At 53.6% G+C, this 20,257-nt stretch overlaps 1 protein-coding gene across 1 annotated transcript in view; it reads right to left on the bottom strand.

Moving 5' to 3' along the window:
* Window positions 1–184: 184 nt before the first annotated feature.
* akt3a (v-akt murine thymoma viral oncogene homolog 3a) overlaps window positions 185–20,257 on the bottom strand; it is a 58,878-nt gene continuing 38,805 nt past the window's right edge. Inside the window, 15 exon segments of the mRNA XM_049007735.1 lie at window positions 185–379; window positions 381–422; window positions 3,647–3,775; window positions 4,356–4,451; window positions 4,453–4,479; window positions 6,055–6,090; window positions 6,092–6,124; window positions 6,564–6,592; window positions 6,595–6,628; window positions 6,918–7,013; window positions 7,015–7,050; window positions 7,334–7,407; window positions 7,410–7,477; window positions 8,800–8,911; window positions 11,830–11,955. Of these exon segments, the coding sequence (XP_048863692.1) occupies window positions 185–379; window positions 381–422; window positions 3,647–3,775; window positions 4,356–4,451; window positions 4,453–4,479; window positions 6,055–6,090; window positions 6,092–6,124; window positions 6,564–6,592; window positions 6,595–6,628; window positions 6,918–7,013; window positions 7,015–7,050; window positions 7,334–7,407; window positions 7,410–7,477; window positions 8,800–8,911; window positions 11,830–11,955 (1,133 nt within the window).

The raw sequence follows: 20,257 nt of genomic DNA on the forward strand, positions 1-20,257 counted from the left end.
GAGGCTGAAAACAGGATGGGATGGATTATGCTGTCCATCAATCATGGACAGGCTTAACTCACTACCCACCCATTAGTTCGTCAACATTTCCACTGGGTTAAACCATGCAGTGACTGACAGAGCCTGTAATCCCTGTCTGGCATGGGTGTGTGCCCACTGGCCACCCACGAAGCAGCCATTTTCATCAAAGCGGCCACATCCAGCACCTTTTGTTAGGGTCCTTGATGAGCAGGCCGGACAGCAGCGACTTGGCGTCGGCCGACAGCGTGCGCGGGAACTTGATGTCCTCCATGAGGATGAGCTCGAAGAGCTTCTCGTGGTCCTGGTTGTAGAAGGGCAGCCGGCCGCACATCATCTCGTACATGACCACGCCCAGCCCCCCACCAGTCCACCGCCCGGCCGTAGTCGTTGTCCTCCAGCACCTGGGAGACAACCGTCGGTCAACCGATCACATTCTGGTGGCCAAGATGCCATGAAGTCGTTTGCCAGCGTGAGAAAAACCTAGATCATTCCTTCGTCTCACACAAGGTATCGAGGAATTCAGCGACGGAGCCAAACGATTAGAAGTCATGGCTGTAACGGTGAGGGAGCGGCTCGTGCACCCACATCCATCGCGATGCAGGACTGAGCGGTAGCCTCCAAGCTTGTGGTCGGTGCCTATGGCGCCAAACAAAGATGGCTGCATTTCAAACTGTCAACCAGGGAGCGCCGTGGAGATCGTGTTCCTGCTCGCGTCACATGCGAGGCCCCACCCTGGACCAGTGCACGTATCAGGACAGCTTAGGGCTCACCGCTCCTGTTCCTCTCGAGGGGGGTGGCTGTCATGGGACAAATAAGCGTGGAGGGATGGACCACCCGTTTGGATGCGGAGGGGCGCCTTCAGAAGGGGAACCCTAATTAATGCATCGGCTTAATGACAGCCACAGCTGAACCAGTGCCAGGTAGCCATATGTTCCAAATTTGACGAGTAACGATGACTCGCCTCTAATCTATACCTAGGGACGAGCCTGGAAGCCAGCGATTCCCGGCTTCCTGTGAGCCGCAGGCCATGGAAGACTTTGGAGTCCACAGGTCACCCTTTTCTGGGTAGTTGTCCCAGTCACCACCGGGGAGGGCAGAGATGCAGGGTGCTATACAACCTGCTGGACACTGGGCAGGGTAGAAACACAGGGCGCTACACAATGCCTGAAATTTATTGACAATTGATTACTAATGCTAAACACTGCCAGGGCGACATGACACTTTCGGGATTGAAAATAGATCTGAGGCTGCAACGATAGGCGGCATGAGTCATGACTGTACCAGATGGGAGATTCTCCCTGCTCATAAAATTCCACATGTTTCAAAGCCGGGTTCCCGGTTCGAGTGGCTGCCTTGCAGCTACGTAGCTGTGGCGTTCGGCCCTGAGGGCGTCCCACGCGGAAACGGACGCGAATGCTGGGGCCCGGGAGAGGCCGGCTTGCTGTCGGACTCGCAGGAGCAGCTCGGGTGCAGGCAGGGGATGCGATTAACGCACACGGAGCCAGCCCCCCCCACCCCCCCCCAAACCCATCTCAGAGCCACAGGCGGAGCGGGGAGCCCAGAGGGGAGGAACAGGCCCCGCTCGGGCGGCCATGTGGCAGGGCTGCTGCTCCCAGGACTGGGGCCCTTGGCAGGGCCGGCTGGGGCTGGAGGAGGAGAGAGAGGGCCTGTGGCTCCACCAGCCCCACGCCCCAGCAGGCCTGAGAAAACAGCCAGCTCTCTCTCTTTCACACACACACACCACACACACACATACCCGCACGCATACACACAACACACCCGTGCACGCAGACACACACACCCGTGCACGCAGACACACAACACACACCCCACGCTCATGGACACACACACATAAATGCACACACCCCAGGCCCTTCTGACTCCTGCGTAACCCTCTGCAGTTTACAGGGAGGGTTAATCTTTCAATGACACGGAGCTGCGCCAAAGCTGCTGCACGCCAGCGAAAGACAGGAGAGGGAAACGGCGCTCAGCACACGGACGTCGCATGGCAGAAGCCGTCAGCATCGCAGCACTCCTACAGAAAGTCCCGGAAGTTCAGGAAAGAATCCGAAGAATGAGATTCCTCACCTCTAGACAGCAAGGCAGAATTACTATCATGACACCAGTAATGTGTTTTTAATATATAAATTTTACCATTAATTATGATTTTACTTGTGAATATTCATCGTGCTTGAATATTCATGCTCTGTTGCCGATCGCCGAGATTCCCACTGAACGGCGTATGGACGCAGACACCTTCCCGCGAATCCGCGAGCGGCTGCAGGAGAAAACGGAAAAAGGGAGAAAAAGAAAAAAACAAAAAAAGAGGAAATCTGAACGGCAGCCATTGTTTAAAAATAACCACGGCACCCAAAGTCAGCGCAAACACCGCAACACCCGAAACCTGTCCAAAATGGACCGGAACTGCAGCGCGGAACAATGGCGGAGTACAGGGAAATATGTTTAACGAACTTCCCGATCACGCAGAGCGCTGCGCCGGACCCGTGTGGCTTGCAAGGAAAAGGGAAAAAAGGAAAAGCCCCCCAAAAACTACATTTGTCACATTACAGACTGGAAGCGACCCGATACTCACTGCCGTGACACAGAGACCCCCCCCACCCCGGCAGCTCCCCGCCCAAGCCCCCTTCTCCTTCATGCTTTCCCCCTCTCCCCCCCCCCCCCCCTCATTTTTAATCCCGGCCACTTTGCATGTCTGCATCTTGGCTCACTGCGTGCTCTGTTATTTTTACACCAGGACGGCGGTGTACATTTCCAGGTTTTCCAGCCACCTTCCTCCAACCTTCCCCATCTGCCACCCATCTGCCTCTATTTAGCATGTACTTTTTAGTGCAATCACATACTCTTGTGAAAAATAACCAACAGTCAAACCATCTCCTGGCACAGCGGAGGGCCGGAGCCAAAACAAAACCCAGCGCCAAATTATCTTCCGTACTTTTTCAAGTGGAATCCGTCCCTGTCCCCCCACAAACACAGAGATACCCCCCCGCACTTGATAAATATACAAGCCATCCACGGCAGCAGCCTGTGTCCAGGGCTCTGCCCTCCCCCCCCTGCAAAAGAGCGGTGGAACTACCACAGTCTCTCTGCATCCCGGCCGCGCCGCGGAAAAGCAGCGGAATGCCGTGCAGTTTGTGTTTACCCGCCACACTCCGCCGTGATAGCCCGCGCCGCGCTCTGCGCACGCCGTACGGTAACGCCGCCGCCGCGTGAGTCATGCCGGAGGCTGCCCATCGGGCTCTGCGATCCCCGTGAGTCACCGTCAGAACCCATTGATAACAGCGCAGTGGATCCTCTACGTGGTGTCAGCATCTATGGGGTCATAATCTGCACCTCGAGGCCCAGTCCCCCAATGACGACCCCTCCCTCACACACACACACACACACTTCCACATCTGGTGTTTCCTCTCCAAGCCTAATTCCTCTACCATCCTTCTGATCCCCTAAACTTCCCTGCTCTACTCACCAGAAAGCTTCAAGTGAAAATTCCTAAAGCTACAAAGACCATCCCATCCAGAGACACGAGCGGATGCCAAAAATTCACCATCCTTTGCTACAGATTTTCCACCCCAGCCCTGAAAGGGGCAGCAGAGGCAGGGCCCCCTACCTCTGGGGCCAGGTACTCGGGGGTGCCGCAGAACGTCTTCATGGTAGCAGCGTCAGTGATTCCTTCTTTGCAGAGGCCGAAGTCAGTGATCTTGATGTGACCGTCCTTGTCGAGCATGAGGTTCTCCAGCTGAGGGTGGGAACAGGGGCAGCAGACGGTGAGGGCAGATAACAGCCCCGGGCATCATAAAGCCGGTGTGTAACATAACGGGTGGAACCCACACTGTCCTCATGACTATCACAAAATACGGCCGGTACTGCATTTCAGAATTCAAGTAAGCAGCCTGTGTGTTTTTTTCCCCTAAACAAGATGGAAAGAGGAAACTTCAGGCAATTTGTCCCCCCAAAAAAGGCCCTTTTAATTTTAATAGCACAGCCTTTTCTCCCCCCCCCCAGGTTTTTGGCACTGCTCGCACTCACTTAGTCCAAGGCTGTAAGCAAAACACTGTGGCATCTTTTACAGCCGCGAGAGTTTGATGTTTTCCAAAAACCCACTTCCTCACCTCCCCAAACTCTGCAGCTTTTAATTACGTTTCTCACAACCGGAGTCCCATGTGCACATGCACGCACATACACACACACACACACACCACAGACACACACACACGATCACAGATCAACCAGGAGCAGCTTCCAGAATACCTGATCACCTTCTGCTGTCCTGAATTTTATTTATTACGATTATTTTCTTTATTGTTGTCCTGGTTTACCTTGAGGTCCCGGTATACGATCTTGGCGGAGTGCAGGTAGTCCAGGGCGGAGACGATCTCGGCACCATAGAAGCGCGTGCGGTCCTCGGAGAACACCCCGCTCTCTCGACAAATGGAAAAACAGCTGCAGGATAAACAGCGGGGACAGAGTCGCAATAATTACTGATTTATTGGGGGAAATTAACACAACACAAACCGGCCTCCCGCCGCCATATTGAGATGATAGATGGCGGGGGCCCTCTGAGGACGCGGGCGGGGCCTCCCTCGGCAGATGCCGCATCATTTCCTCTCCAGCGGGGGCCCGTCGCCGCTGCCGCCGCCTGTTAATGCCCGGCTTTAATCAATACACCAGCCTCGTTAGGGGCGTCTGGCTGGCCGGCGCTCTGCAAACTCAGGTTAGTGCCCTGTTAGTGCGCCCCCCGCCCGTCCCCCATTAGCCCTTTATGTTTTTTAAAGGGACTCCCCCCACCCCCACCCCCCTGTGTGGATCCCCGGCTGCCAGCCTCACACGGTGCGGCCCGGAGCACGCCAAGCAGGCAGCTCCTGCTTAATTGATGCGTGGGGCGTTTCGCACATGGCCTCCTGGGGAGCGCTAACGGGCAGCCTGATCAGTCAGGGGGCGGGGGGTGGGGGGGGACAGGTGCGCCTTCATCACCACGTTGGCAGCTGTGAGAGTCCAGGTTTTTGAGGGAGGGTGGGTGGGGTGTGTGTGTGGGGGGGGCATACACATACGGATCGCTGTGTGGGGGCGGGGGGGCCGGATGCAGGGAGCAGGTGATGCTCAGACTGAGGGAATGAATGAGACATTGTCCGCCTCCTGATTACACGTGCCCCCCCCCCGGAACGACAATATCTCTACTCTAAATATCGAAGGGTGCTGAAGGTGATGGGTACACACAAGCTCACACTTGGGGCTCCACGTGACTCACCCTCAGATATCTGGAATCAGTTCCGGCGCAGACAGGTGCAGAGTGAGACTATCTGTCCGGTCGCAATGTGCTGCATCTCTAACAAGGTATCGCTACGGACTGCATGGCACCAGGCACCCAAGTATTACAGGACTCGCACTGCCGTGGGGGGGGCAGGCAGCCAGTGATTTTTCAGGTATGGGGGGTACACCAGGACCCGAAACTTATCGGGCCCCTTCACTCACAGTGCCGCTGGGGGGGTCTGAGCGGTTGGCCGCCATAAATCTGCCGCATGTCAGCACTTAAAGCAACACCCCCCTCAGAAGAGCGGCCCGGAGGGATACCGACGTCATTGGTGGGCGTGTCACCGTCCGGTGTGATGAATGGGGCTGCTGTGCGCCGGTGCTTATGAGTGATTCTCTGATTATAAACCCACAGCGCATGACCCGTAGGAACGGCAGGACAGCGCAGAGACAGGAACTCACCGGGGAGCTGAGCCGCACTCAGCTGATCGCCATAAATCTACTCATTAAGCACCGGCATGTCTCCTTAACACTCTTATTTATTTTTTTTTTATGATTGTAGCCCATTCCCCCCCCCCCCCCATTTAATTTACCAATGCAATTCAGGTCCAGAACCCTGTGAAACGTGCCTCAGCAGGGAGGTCCGATGATGCTAAGTTCGTGTCCTGCAGCACCACGCTACACGCGGCCTGCCGTATTCATGGCATTTAGCACCGAGACTGGAGGACCTTCTAGATGGGGGGCTGTGACTGGCCGGGGGCCGCTTACCTCGCCACCGTTGACGTACTCCATCACGAAGCACAGGGCGGTCCTTAGTCTGGAAGGAATACTTCAAAGACTGAAACGACAAGGAGGGCAGGGGAGTCAGGCACCGTGATGTCACGTTGGCTGCCCCGGAAGGCAGGATTGGGAGGGGGGGGCTGTTCCACTTTACATGAGAGCATCGGCGGCGGCTTTCAAAGAGTGTGTCATGAAGCACACGCCTTAATTGTTTCGATAAACCTGGTGTGTGCGCTTTGCATTTCACAACAGCATCTGGAGTGTCACTAACATGGCTTCTCTGTGGTGACTTCACAGCAGATGCACGGCTACATTTGAGCTGTTCATTTATAACAGTTTATTCACTGAATTATAATTAGTCTCTGGGGGGGGGCCCACGTACATACAATCAAAATGTTTGCGTTAAGGCATGTTGATCCACCCCCCCACCCCCTTTCCGTGTACGTTTCTGCGCGGCATTTCAGATGCTTCCAGAACAAATAAAAGGAAAGACTCACAGTTAAGAAAGGGTGTCTGGTGTTTTTAATACTCTGCTCTCTGTGAGAGTGTGAGCCACTTCATCCTGGTGGAGGAAAAACAGGTGGTTTGGTTACCCCGGCCCGTCGTTATGCACTCAACCCCAGATAACTGCGGAGTTACCATGCAGGGCAAGCCGTGATGGCAGCGACTGTGAAACTCCCAGAATGAAGATCTCTGAGAACTAAACAATGCAAACAGATGGACTCTTCCAGAATTTGCCTTATGAAAACAAAGAACTTTATTTCGTTTCATATGATAGCTAATGCAGGTTCGTTCTTATTATGGATGACTCTGCTGCCTGGGAAAGGCTGAAGGAAATGCGCCGACACCACCTTTGCAATAATGACTTCTTTCTTGAGGATCTTCATTGCATAATATTTACCGCTGGCCTTCTCCCGCACCAGGATGACCTTCCCAAAGGTGCCCTTCACCCAATAACTTTAAGTAGTCAAAGTCATTCATTGTCTGGAAGACAAATATGCATACAACAATCACAAATGTACTGATGTAAATATATCTCATGAGAAATCCTCAAAATCATAATAAAAATGGCGGACTAAAGCAACGCAAATCAAGTCAAAGTCAATGTTTGACCCAGTATAAAATCACTTTTGGTCTGCAAACAGACCGGCATTAAATTGTTACAGGAACTACGACAATTAACCAAGTTCACATGACAGACGATCATCCCAAAATGCATCGACACAGCAGGTGTCGGTCGTGCCCCTCCCTGCTCCCCGCGCCTCACCTTCCGTTTATGGTGGCTGGTGGACGTGTCCATCTCCTCCTCACCGATGTTGTCGATCTGTGACGTGGGCTGCACTGAATCCTCTCCTCCTCTTGTCTTTGGAGTTTGTCAGCCACCATCTGGATGGCATCTGTCCACTCGTCCCTGCGACAGGGGACACGGGACGTGTGACCCGGTCCTGGCAGAACAGCCTGTCCCGAGGTCGGGGGCTCGTTCCCGCTCCTCACCCTGCGGCTTCCTCTGTTTGGGAGGCGGTGACCTATGCTAATCATCATCGGACGAGCACGGATTAACCTGCCCATCAGGAATGAGCCCTTTTAACCTGCTGCTTCGACCTACGTCTGCAGTTTCCATCTGCATCTCGTCTCGTATCAGTATTTTAATCACATTGCCTGTGCTGTTTGCACCATAATGAGAGGGAGCCACAGTCACACACCCATTCAGTGAAGACCTGATGGCTACACGCATACAGTGACTATTAGCAAGGACCCAGCAAGGTCATAGGGGTCATTCCCTCTCACAGTGCTGATTGCTTCAACTCCGCTACAGAGTCGGATCCGACATATTTGGTCCATCTCCAGTGAACCTCCTTAAACAGCAGCACGTGGCAATGGCTGCCGCTCACAGAGGCAGTTCGACTGCCTGTTGGCCGTGCTGACGGGTGCTGCGTGGACCTAGGGGGTGCTCTGCAGCATCGCCCAATAACAGAATCTCCGACCTTGCATGTTAATGACATGACATGCGACATTCTCAGGCCTTTTCAGTCACGCATTTCCTGCAGGATCTCCATTATATCCACCAATCTGCAGAACCAGCCCCCATCCCATCCCATCCCCCCACCTTGGCGCGCCACTGCCCATGCCCGGCCCGTCTCCCGAAGAACGAACAGCTGGATAATTTATGCCCCTGCCACTGTAAAGGCAGCTCCGCCAGGCCACCACCAGCCGCAGCGGCTACTAATCACCTCGTTTGTTTTTTTCGTGTCGGTGCCGAGCATCAAACATTCTAACGGACGGGGGGATCTCGGGTCCGGCTGCAGGCCCGCTGCCAGGACATTCTGTCGGGCTGCATGGGGGGCACAATCCATGCCCCAGACCGCTTCCATTTGGACGGCCCCTGGTGTTATTTCGGGGATGTTTGGGTATTTATTTATGTTGAGTATAAAAGCACCCGTGTGACAGAGAATGGAGCGGCCCGGAACTTTCCGAAGGGCACGAGGACCTGCTGCGCCTAACCATCGCAGGAGTGTCACTAAGCTGCGGCCCGCAAGCTGCGTTATTCCTCTCAGCCCGGATGACGGCGATGGGGCCGCAGTCGGACAGCCGTGGTTACAGAGCCAAATGGGCTCTAATGTCAGGCATTATGGGGAGGGGTGTGGCGAGCCTGGAGCGGGGTGGTCGTCACGGGGGTCACGGCCAAGGTCATGAGCAGCGGGGGGGGGGGGGGGGGGGGGGGGGGGGGGCTACCTTTCCTCCGGCGTGTCCACGTGGAAGGTCCTCTCAATGACCGTGGTCCATTGTAGACATCTAATGATGAATGTGTTGGGCTTTGGTCGTTCAGTCTTCATCAGCTGGCACTCTGAGGGAGGGAGCGAGGGATGGAGGGAGGGCAAGAGAGAAAACGAGAGCGGGAGAGAGAGAAGATAAACGAGAGCGGGAGAGAGAGAAGATTGTTCATACAGCGTGGTCCACATGTCTACTCAGGACACCTTCTGTTCTCCATATATTCTGGGCCCCATCACTGCCACGCTCCCCCCAGCACCTCTGCTGAGCAGCGGCCCTTCTTAGCGCCACACAAACTCACTGTCCTCTCTCGCCATTAGCGGCTTCACCCTCTCTGCACAGCCCGTTTGCTCTCAGACTTCGGCTTGCGACCATGGAATTCCAAACATCCTGCCCACCCTAATGCAGTGCTTAGGGCTCTGACTAGGACACGCTGAGACCCCAGTGGTGGACCTCAGGGACGATACCAGGTAAAAACCCACAAGTGCCAGTTCGCGACCCGGTGCAGCTTAAATAGCAGGCTTGCGTTAGATCGCAACGGACAAGGCATCTACTCGGACTAGTTTGGGGGAGGGCAGGAAATACAGTAACAGGCAGGCAGACTCCACCTGTGACCCGCCTGCCTACTCCACCCCCCAGTCCAGGAAAGCGGGATATTTCCCGGGGGCCTGCGAAGCGCCTTCGTCTGCCGACGGATCCAGGCCAGCGAGAAGCAGACGCATCAGCAGCGGGCGGCATGAGGACGTGTCTGCGGCAGACGCCGGTGTCACCCCTTCAGGACATCGGAGGGGCTGTGTGGCGCACCGCTCCGTGACGGGGGGCCCGCGGGCCGAGCGGCGGGACTGCGGGGCAGCCTAAAGATAGGCAGTCAGGTTAATGACAGCAGGGCGGCGGACACGAGCGCGCCCCCGTGTCCGGGCTGACACCAAGACGGGGGAATAAAAAGGAGTGGTTGTCATGGCGGCGGAGCTTGTGAATGTGCGGGTAACGTCCGTAGCTCTGAGCTCACAAGCGCGACGTGGCGATTAACAGGCCGAACACAAAGGAACCTCCCAGGAAAAGAGAGGGTGTGTTTAAAGGGGTTTTAATACCATTATCTGGATGGAAACACAAGCGCTTCTCAGCCAGGCATCTCCCACACAAAGTCCCATCAGGTCACCAACAGGCTGGGTTTATCGGCGCGGCCCCTAATCACCGGTCGAACCAAAGCACTGGGATGCGGCAGCACATCTGAATACCTTCATCTCCGTCGCTGGCTGCGATCTGTCGCCGCTTCCTCTCGTGTCACCTGAACGTCCCTAAGCAGATGGTGACAGTGGGCACCTCCTTCCCCTGCAATTTTAGGGGCCTTAAGCGCATCCCTGCCTGCTTCCTCGCTTACAGAGGGTGACGCGAATCTGAATCTCTGCGAGCCAAACACTCGAGCTTCCTTTTCCCGCTGGAAGCCACATTAACCACAATCAGGTTGGGGTTCGGCTCTAATCGGCCGCTGAGAATTTACCGGCGGAACTCATAATAAACGGCACGGATAACCCTGACAATAGGGAGCAGGCTGCCTGCAAATAAAAAATGTAAAAAAATCACCCCCACAGCACATGGCTCACCCTCTGGCTAAGAAACAACGTCTGATATTTCTCCCTTTGACCCTCTTTTTACTTCTCTTGTCTCTCTCATCCAGCTATGACTACAACAAGGCTGGAGATGCAAATCAGGGAGCCTGACATGCATCCATAAGATCCCGCCTGCAGATTCCCCGGGAGAAGTGAGGAACGGCGACCGCATCCAAGCGCGCATACGCATCCCCGCAGTTGGAGCCGGACATGTACTGCAGCCCCTCCCCTCGCATCCAGAGACTGCGGGGGCACGGCCTAGAGGTGGAGACCCTTTGTCAGCGAGGAGGTGTCACCCCCCCCCCAGCCACAGGCTTTTCGGAGGGGGGCACCACCTGTCCTGGGAAGCCTCTTGGCCACAGCTGTGGGGGCGTCCGCCCTCCCGCGGGCCGCAGATTAAAAGCTGGCCATGCCGGCTGACGGATGGGCCGCTGCTGGAGCGGCTGCACAGAAGGCCGCGGATGCAGCCCCCCCGGCACGCCGCTTCCCCCGCGCTCCCCACGCTGCCGCCTCGCTGACGCGCGGGGGTCCTGCTAGGAACACGGGCCACTGCCAGAGAGCCATCACTGCGTCTCCATGTACGGGGAAGCGAGTCTGGGACCCTAGCAGCTCTGCAGCGCCCCAGCCTCTCCGCTACCGCGCAGAGGAATGCAATGCTCATGCGAGATTCATGCGAATTAAAAACGCAGCCATACCAACACATTAAAAATGAACTAAATTACTCAGACACTTTAAAATAAGTTGTTTGGAATTTGCATGTGCATAATTCAGCACTCTTCTACAATATTTCATGGCATGAGGGCATATCGGAAATGAAACCACGGTAAAAATTAAAAAACCACGAGGAGGCCGCGGTTATTTTGAATTGGGTCCTGAAGGCAAGTCAGCGCTGCGCTGTCCACCTGACGGGGGGCATCTTTCAAATCCTATTTCAGACTAACAGATGTCAAAGTCGGACGGATCTTACGGTAAAAAAAAGAGCATAAGACGGTTTTAAAGGCCTTAAATTAAAATGTATCCATTTACTAAAAGGAAATATATATATATATTATGTATATATGTGCACATAAAAAAGATCAAATGAAACCAATGAATTTTACAGGGAAACAAATGTAAATAAAATTTCAATTTAATAGCGTAATGTAGAGCAGGCTGTGCAAGTGAAGTAAAAATAGCAGAATAACACAGTACAGCTGTGTCAAAACACGAGTGGAACAGTGTAAATATAATTAGTACCAGCAGCCTAGTGTCAATTTCAATGTCAGTATAACTGCCGTCTTCATTAGGCTCAACAATAGTATGAACATCTCCTGCTGTGGGGAATGTCACGCTGAACCATGAATCCGCGTCTTTCTGACTTAAAGAGCCGCCGGTCAGGACTCACTGGCCACAGAGAAGTTGTTGAGAGGGTACGGAAGGTCAGCATCCTGGGGCTTCTCCTTGTATCCGATGAAGGAGCCGTCCGTTTTCAAGAGGAAGTACCGAGGTCTCCAATTCTTAATGTATTCTCCTGTGGAGAGAGACACCGAATCTGTAACCAGGAACCCAGAGGACAAAGCACAGGAGCGGAAAGAACGTCTGAGATCTCAGGACCTGAAGGAGAACATTCCGGAAATGAAGGAGGCATCAAACAAACAGCCAGACTCTGGCAAATCACCTCAAATCTAAAGAGTGATCAGACCCTGTCCTGTTAGCTATGATGCCATCTCTGTCATGTTTGAACATAAAAATGTTTCAAATATTCACTTATCAACTGCCCTTCATTTTTGAAGGATCTTACTACTGTGAGTCAAAAACGAAAAATGGAAGCATAGCAGGGAAGGGTCAGGTATGAATTATAAGGACAGCAACTCACTTAACCCTTGCAGGCTGAAATAGCGCAAAACAACATCTGCTGAACAGCTGGTCGTGTCGAATTACCATAGGAAACTTCTGGTACTCCAGACTGCACTATTAAATAATCAACAGCAGGATTACAGGGGTGTCGGCTGGGGGGGGGGGGGGGGGGGTGCGAAAAGCAGCCGCGTGCCACTGACAGGCGTCGGGAGGTGGGGGGGCAGTCCCCGTGCACCCGCCCACCAGCGCCCCCCTCCCCCAAAACATGACAAGTTATTAAAGGGAGCAATGGCTTGCCATTGGCTGCGCTGCTCGTAGCGGCTCCTGATGACGGCACTTCTCTTTATTATAAGGAAACGTTAGCCCCCTCTCTCAGGTGGCCCGGCGCTTCTCCGGTTGCACGGCCAACAGCCTGCAGATGGGTGCTGCACTGGCACGCCGGACACACACGCAAACACACGCACAGACAAACACAGACACAGACACACACAGACCCAAACACACACACATACACGTTTGTATTCATATCTTCATGGGGACTTGCATTCATTTCTATGGTCATAACCCTAATCCCAACAATGACTTTAACCGCTACCCAGACCTAACCTTCACCATAGGTAACCAAATTTTTGCAAAACTGAAAACAACGTTCCCACACAGTAAAGTTAACAGGTTTTTAATCACATTATGGGGACATTTGCCCCCCACAATGTAACATGTACATGACCACGCACGCACCACCAGACAGAGACACGCACACACACACACACACACACACACACACACACACACACACACACACACACACACACACACACACACACACACACACACACCACACGATGCCTCTTTTCAGCTAAGAAGACACACGCTCTACGAGGGATCGAATGGTGGTTCGGTGTCAAATGGTCCAGCTCAGGATCACCATGACATGGCCCCCCCCGTGCGCAATAATAACCTTTAATTAAAAAAATAAACCACAGCCTTTCTTATTACACTGACAAAAAGATAAGAATTATGACCCACCTCTTAATACAAAATCATTCACTTTTCAATATAAATTCATTAGCTAAGAAATCTCAAACTAGATTAGTCTCTGAACTAGCTTTCAGAAAATTTTAATATTGCTGTAACAAAAAGCAAAATTATAAAGGAAAAATACATAAACCACATTCAAAAATACATATAGTAGAAAAAAAGGGCTATGCCGTGCACAAGTGCAGTTTTATATAATTACATTTTCAGCCTCATCTCTGCTCTTCATGAACACGGCATGACATAAAAGCTCTGAAATACTGACAGTGCCTCCGGTGCTCAGTATCCACATGAAACTAGCAGAACGGCAGAAATGACAGTAACTGCACACATCGGGATTCAGTCCTGTGTGTCTCCATTTGACTGGACCTTCACTAAGCTGCAGCTGCCCTGAGCCCGGAACCACCTCGGTACCGGCGCGGCTGCCAGAAGCAAATGGTTAATACCGCCGAGAACGCCGGCTCTGACAGGGAGCAGCCGGTTCAAGGCCTTCGCTGACCTGGGATTGGGGGATCCGGGAGAACCTGTGGCAGGAATTTGCCGACTCCAGCCGGGAGGTGCGTGTGGGTACGAGCCGCGGCATCACGCCGCAGGTACTGACTAATGACGCGGCGCAGCGGGGGGGCCACCTGTCAGCCTGCGAGGTTAGCTTAGCGCGCCGCTTGGAAGTTACACGGGCACAGTCGACCGAACCCAGCCACCATCCCAGCATGCCCTGGGGCTGACCAACTGTCATCCTAACAGCAGGCTTTGGTGGGGTGAGGCCTGTTCCAGCCGCTGTTCTTCATCTAAGCAGCACGAGTATGCTGTGCCTTTCAGGCGGCAGACGGGAAACCAGGTCTGAAGCCGTTATTGTCCTCACTTTATCAGTCCATCCGTTTATTCCTCATTCTTCTTAATATGACTTTGTCACCCATTGTGACCAATATCAGACATGGGATCTTTGCCAGCGTTCCACTTAATTGTGCTCGGAAGGACGGGTATCCGGATTCGCGTAAGCCCTGACATCGTCATCACGAATATGGACCATTTTTGGAGTCTCTCCCTGTCCCACACCACTCCAAATTGAGACTGACACTCTGGAATGCGCCTCGATAAGCCCGAAATGATGACATCATGCTTGTAATTCTTTATAATCGCGGTTCCTATACCCATCGCTCGAGCCACCCTGACAGCTCTGATCCTTCTCATTTTTTTTTTTTGGAATAGAAAATAAACAACATGTTCTATTTGTAACAGCCACTTAAAGCATAATGACACCAGCTTTTCTTAATTAACACATCAGAGAAAAACACCTGCTCATGTTAATTTGAGGAGACGGAGGTCTTTGCCGGTATGCCGATCCGTGGGTAGGAGGGTGCAGCTGAACCGAGGCTGCCGCCTTCAACACCGAGGAACAGAGGAAGGGAGAGAACGGTGAAGGGAGAAAAAAAAATGCGAGCAGAGGGACGAGGGCTGTCACCGGAGGAAGGCGAGCCGTACTCGCCGCTAATTGCTCAAATATGAATCCCGTTAGGAGCAGAAGAAAGAATAAAAACGACGAAATCGTGACATCACGGCGATCCCATGGCGCGACACAGAAGGTCGGCATTATTTACCAACATTTGCCGCGTTCCGCGGCACGCCAGCTTTCCACCAAAGCCGCACCTTAAAACACTGTGGTGGAGGCAGTGGGGTGCGGAAGTGGGTCTCCATCCAGGACAAGGGGGTCTAGGCGAGGGGGGGGGGATTAACTTCACTAACAGCGGAAGTCAGCTTCCGGTCTTGGGGGCCAGGGATGGACCCGCTGGGGAGGGACGGACCTCGTGGAAACACAGAATCAGTCTCCAGGAACCAGTAAAAAAGAAACAAAACAAAATGAAGAAACGAAGACACCAGGATGAGGAAAGTTTTGCGGTGGCCTTGGCAGTCGTGACGCGCAGAGGCCAAACAGCAGGAGCGATCTGGTGGGTCCTGCCGCGCGGCGACCCCCCTCCATTTGCGTGTGGGCGTAACATATCGGCGGGTACACGGCCTCGAGCCGGGAACCAGCCGGCGTAGGGCGTCTGCCTGCTCGCTCGCACGGAGACACTGAACTTTCTTTACCCGCCTCTTTCCTGTTACGAAACTCCTACCTCAGAAATCTCACTCTTCCCAAGAGTACGATGGGAGCCGCTCTTTAACCACAACGGCCCATCTATGCAGACCTTTGGATTAGCGCAGAAGCGTAGCTGGGGCAGGAGAGTCGCTGTTCAGGCCCAACAGCCGCACAGCAAACTTTAACTGCTCTCTGGCCTCAAACAGCCGCACAGCCCGTCAGTCTGGGGAGCGAATCCTCTTTCCGATCTTCTTTCTCATTTTGAGAGGGGAAAAAAATGAAGCCATTTGTTAATCAGCCCAAACAAGGATTTAATGTAATGCTTTGGCTGTTGCTGGGCGGATCTGCAGATGGCTCGTGGATGGGCCTGTGACGGCACCAGGGGGCACGAGCTGCCCGCGTTCCAGCACACGGGCCGCTTGGGGGGGGGGGGGGGGGGGGGGGGGGGGACCAGCCGGAGAGCGCCGCCTGCGTGTCCGAGCCCAGCCTGGCCCGGATCGAGGGAGCGATCTGGCTGTTCCGGATGGGGTTGGGGGGGGGGCCGGTACCTCGTGTTCCGTGGCAGCCTGCGGAAAGCTGAAGCGGCTGGATCCACCATGCCGGCCTGGCACGAGGGGCGGCGTGCGCGTGGGCGCCCTCCGACAGCTGAGGCAGCTCCTCAGAATACCGCCGTGCCGGCCGCTCCCCGCGCGCCGGATCATCCGGCCTGGTGTGCCACCGTCCCTGGGCCAACTGGGGAACGCACGACACACCAGGCGCTGTGCCCCAGTATTACTTTCCCACTTCCAGAATCGCCCCTACCAGACCAATCCCTGCAATGGGTGAAGCCGCAGGGCAATAAGAAGACTGGACAGACATTCTGTGGGTCACTAAGCTCAAGCTTAACGTAAAAAGTAATAATAAGCCTTTGAGAAGTTGCCACACTCCGACCTGTAGGGAGTGCCCTACCTCAGATAAGGCCCGTGTACGGGGACAGGCTTAACAGGGACAAGTGAGCAACCAGGAAGTGGAGCCACAACTTAACCCTAAACAAAACACCACGCTGTAAGGGCCCCTCCAGTGCCCCCCCCCCCCCAGTTACATGGACCAGCTCAAGTCAAAGAACTTACGCTGGATAAGTGTCATCAGCCTCATTAAGGGTCGTTGCCTTCTAGCTTGGGGATAAGAGCCGGGAGGATGAGACACGTACCCTGACATGAACAGAACCCCCCACACAGGAAAACCTCGAAGAGCCAGGGTGAAAAAGGCAACAGAAGCTCCAGGTGCCTGACGGGAGTCATTTCCGCCATCGTCCAGCTGTTACACAGCATGTGCTGATGGGACACACTCACTCACTCACGCACACACACACACACACACACACACACCACACACACACACACACACACACACACACACAAATCCCGACAGCACTGCCACTCCACATGTCACAGCAGAGGCGGACAGACCTCGGCCCACGACATGCCACCGCCATACTGCCCCACCCACCCCCCCATCATACTGAACCTGCCCCCGCCATACTGCCCCACCCCCCCATCGTACTGAACCTGCCCCCGCCATACTGCCCCACCCCCCCATCGTACTGAACCTGCCCCCGCCATACTGCCCCACCCCCCCATCGTACTGAACCTGCCCCCGCCATACTGCCCCACCCCCCCATCGTACTGAACCTGCCCCCACCATACTGCCCACCCCCCCATCGTACTGAACCTGCCCCCGCCATACTGCCCCACCCCCCCCATCGTACTGAACCTGCCCCCGCCATACTGCCCCACCCCCCCATCGTACTGAACCTGCCCCCGCCATACTGCCTCACTCCCCATCGTACTGAACCTGCCCCCGCCATACTGCCCCACCCCCCCATCGTACTGAACCTGCCCCGCCATACTGCCCCACCCCCCCCATCGTACTGAACCTGCCCCCGCCATACTGCCCCACCCCCCATCGTACTGAATCTGTCTCCCTGCATTTCTTTGTGACATCCGCCCTGACCCCCCCCCCCGCACGTGACCAGCACAAAGCTCCTACCCGCCGGCTGACAGCCGACAGCCTTTCCACAGCTGTCCAGCATGCGTCTCTGATAGGCGGCAGCAGCAGCTGGCGGGGGGGGGGTGGGCAGTAATGGCTGGGGCGGGGGGGACAGGGGGCATGACCTCGCCAGCTGCAAACAACCTGCCTCTTCTGGTGCTCCCCCTTTCTCTGAGGTCAGCCGAAACAAAGACGAATATGGTAGAAAGCTGGATAAATGCACATGCAAACACACAAACACGCATGTGAAAACGCATGTATAACATGTAACTGATATAAACATGTAACTGTCACCTAACCACAAGCCCGGTCCAAAGTCAGAAGCGCTTATGTCCGACACGCTCTCTGATGCAGTTATTTTCTCCACTCCTGCAATTCCCTGGCTGCTCACTAGATGGCTCCCTGATCCAGGCTGTCTCTCCCCACTGCAGCTCCACCGCAAAGCGGCATGAAGGTTTCTTGCCTGTCCAGCGCCAACACAGGGGGTGGGCACCCATCTCTCAGAAGTCCCCTCCTGGGGATTTGTCACTTCACTCAACTGGAACATCTTCGTTTTATCGGCAAAGTGTTCGTCAAAGCAGGGTCATCTGAAGCCAAAATTCATATGCAAAAGCAAAAAAACAAAAAAAAACAGAATATAAAACAACAAAGTGGGTCGCGGTACCGAGGGATTACATGACCAATGCTCCCGATTCACAGATGCAAACTGTTTTTGGCCAACAGCTGCATTTTTGAAGGAGGACCTGCACACAACTCGCAGCATGCTATTTACAAACCCGCCAATCAGCTTCCTAAAAACTTACTTCAGTGGAAACAATACTAAGACCATAAAATTTAAAAATAATTAAAAAAAAAAAAAAAAAAAAACACTGATTATCACTAAGTCACCTAAGTGACAGGGATTCTGCAGTTTTGGCAGGGTGACGCTAACCGGCTCTTTGACTGCATATGTTGCAATAACAGCCCAAATGGATGCGATTACCCTCATTTCTGAGGCTCTAAGTGAATATCTTCAATCGCTGTGGCTGCTTGTACCCTGTCTATAAATCTATTCGAGCTGCGATTGCAGTTGGCAGACACCGGAGCCTTCCTCTGCCACTCTATGTCAGGCATTGGATACGCTCTCCCAGGATTATTTTGGGATGGCTCATTAGATTACATATACAATAATTAAATTTCAACAGCAACACTCCTGGAAAGTTTTAAGCATTTAAAATTCTTACAAGGTCTATATAATACAAATATCGCAGGCTCAATTGTCCAATTCACATTTTAAAAATAAAAATAATCCTACAATATACTGCCTTCTTCAAGAGTCAATATGCATTAATTTTATTAACGACAACTTGGTTATTCTGATTGGTATTTGATATGCCAAGCAATACTTCAATCCTTCACTGTTCGTGATCTCAGTTCAGTCACACAGTTCTCACTAAATGGCAGCAGTGTGGATAAGTGTCTAAAGAAATCTATTTTTTTTTGTGGGACAACAGAAAGACTAACTTTTTATCAGTAATGAATAGCTGAACCAAACGATGTTAAACGAACAATAGCAGTCCACCGCCATAAGTTAGTGGATTTCCTCTCAGCAGTCAAAGCAGCAATTAAACCTTAACAAGCTAAGCACTTGCGGATGTCAGGCACACAGTCAGGAACGGATTTCCCAGGGTGGGTGGGAACTACTCAATAACTGACAGGTGAATATATCGAGGGGCAAGGGGGTGGGAATGACCTCTGACCTTATGACACTCCCTACATTCATCTAATAGAACAGCCTAAAACGTGGCAGAATGGAAGCAGCATGATTACAGGACGGTTCAGATCACAGAGGCTGTTCTCTACCAGGGGTTCCGGTGACTCCAGCTAAACGCCACAGACGGTACCCAGGGGAGCCTCGTGTGGCAGGGGCGCGGAGGTGGGGCCGGCCGCCGAGTGCGGGCCAGCGGTGAGCAGGTGGAGAGCTGGACTCCAGCGCTGCGGTCCTGAATGGCCATTGTGACGGAGCGGATGGACGGAGCTTCATCATTTATTCAGCAGTGCGCTGCTGGGAGCAGCTGGCACTGGGGGAGACAATGAGGGACCCCGGCCCCCCCAGGCCCTCGCGCTCCTCCATCACACCCCTTTGTGCTCTGTCCTGGGTCCCCTCCTCATCCGCCACCCCGGCCCTCCCCTTAATCCTAATGGCTGGGCACAAAAGTAAACATGCAATTACTGTGCTGCCCCACCTTCCCCCCGCCTCTCCCCACCCCGGGCCAGGCACTCCACACCAAAACAGAGCCGCTGGGGTCACATACGGCCTCTGTCACGGGGGTCCATAGCTACCAGATGTCTGTGGCATCCGGGCACCTTTCCCAGCAAAGCCTGGACTTTATTGTGCCGTCGGTGCCTCCTGGCATACTGTGGACACTCCAAGACACACCTTGGGTGTCGGCACAGCAGACTAACGTGGCCCCTGTGTTCCTTCCCCAGATAAAGTCCACACGCAAAATTTTAAATTAGCAACACACATGTTTTTTAACAGTCAACTAGGGTTTAAGGGCCTCGCTCAAGAGCCTAACGATGGAATCTCCCTGTCGACGACCTCCGATCACAGGCACAGTGTCCTAACCTGTTCAGCCACGTTCCACACCCAAATATGGATGGGCAACGAACGCCCAGCCAGCATACGGACATAGAACAATGATGGTCAACATGTTAACAGAGACAAACTTCGTAACAAGGCAGCAAGCAACGATGCTAAATGTCCCTTCAACAGCAAAACAGTGCTTAATTAATAAACAATTACAAAAGGAACGTCTGTGTCTCCATTAACAATTAATGATGTTCCTCCGTCAAA

The sequence above is a fragment of the Brienomyrus brachyistius genome, chromosome 3, assembly GCF_023856365.1.
Source record: "Brienomyrus brachyistius isolate T26 chromosome 3, BBRACH_0.4, whole genome shotgun sequence".
NCBI lineage: Eukaryota > Metazoa > Chordata > Actinopteri > Osteoglossiformes > Mormyridae > Brienomyrus > Brienomyrus brachyistius.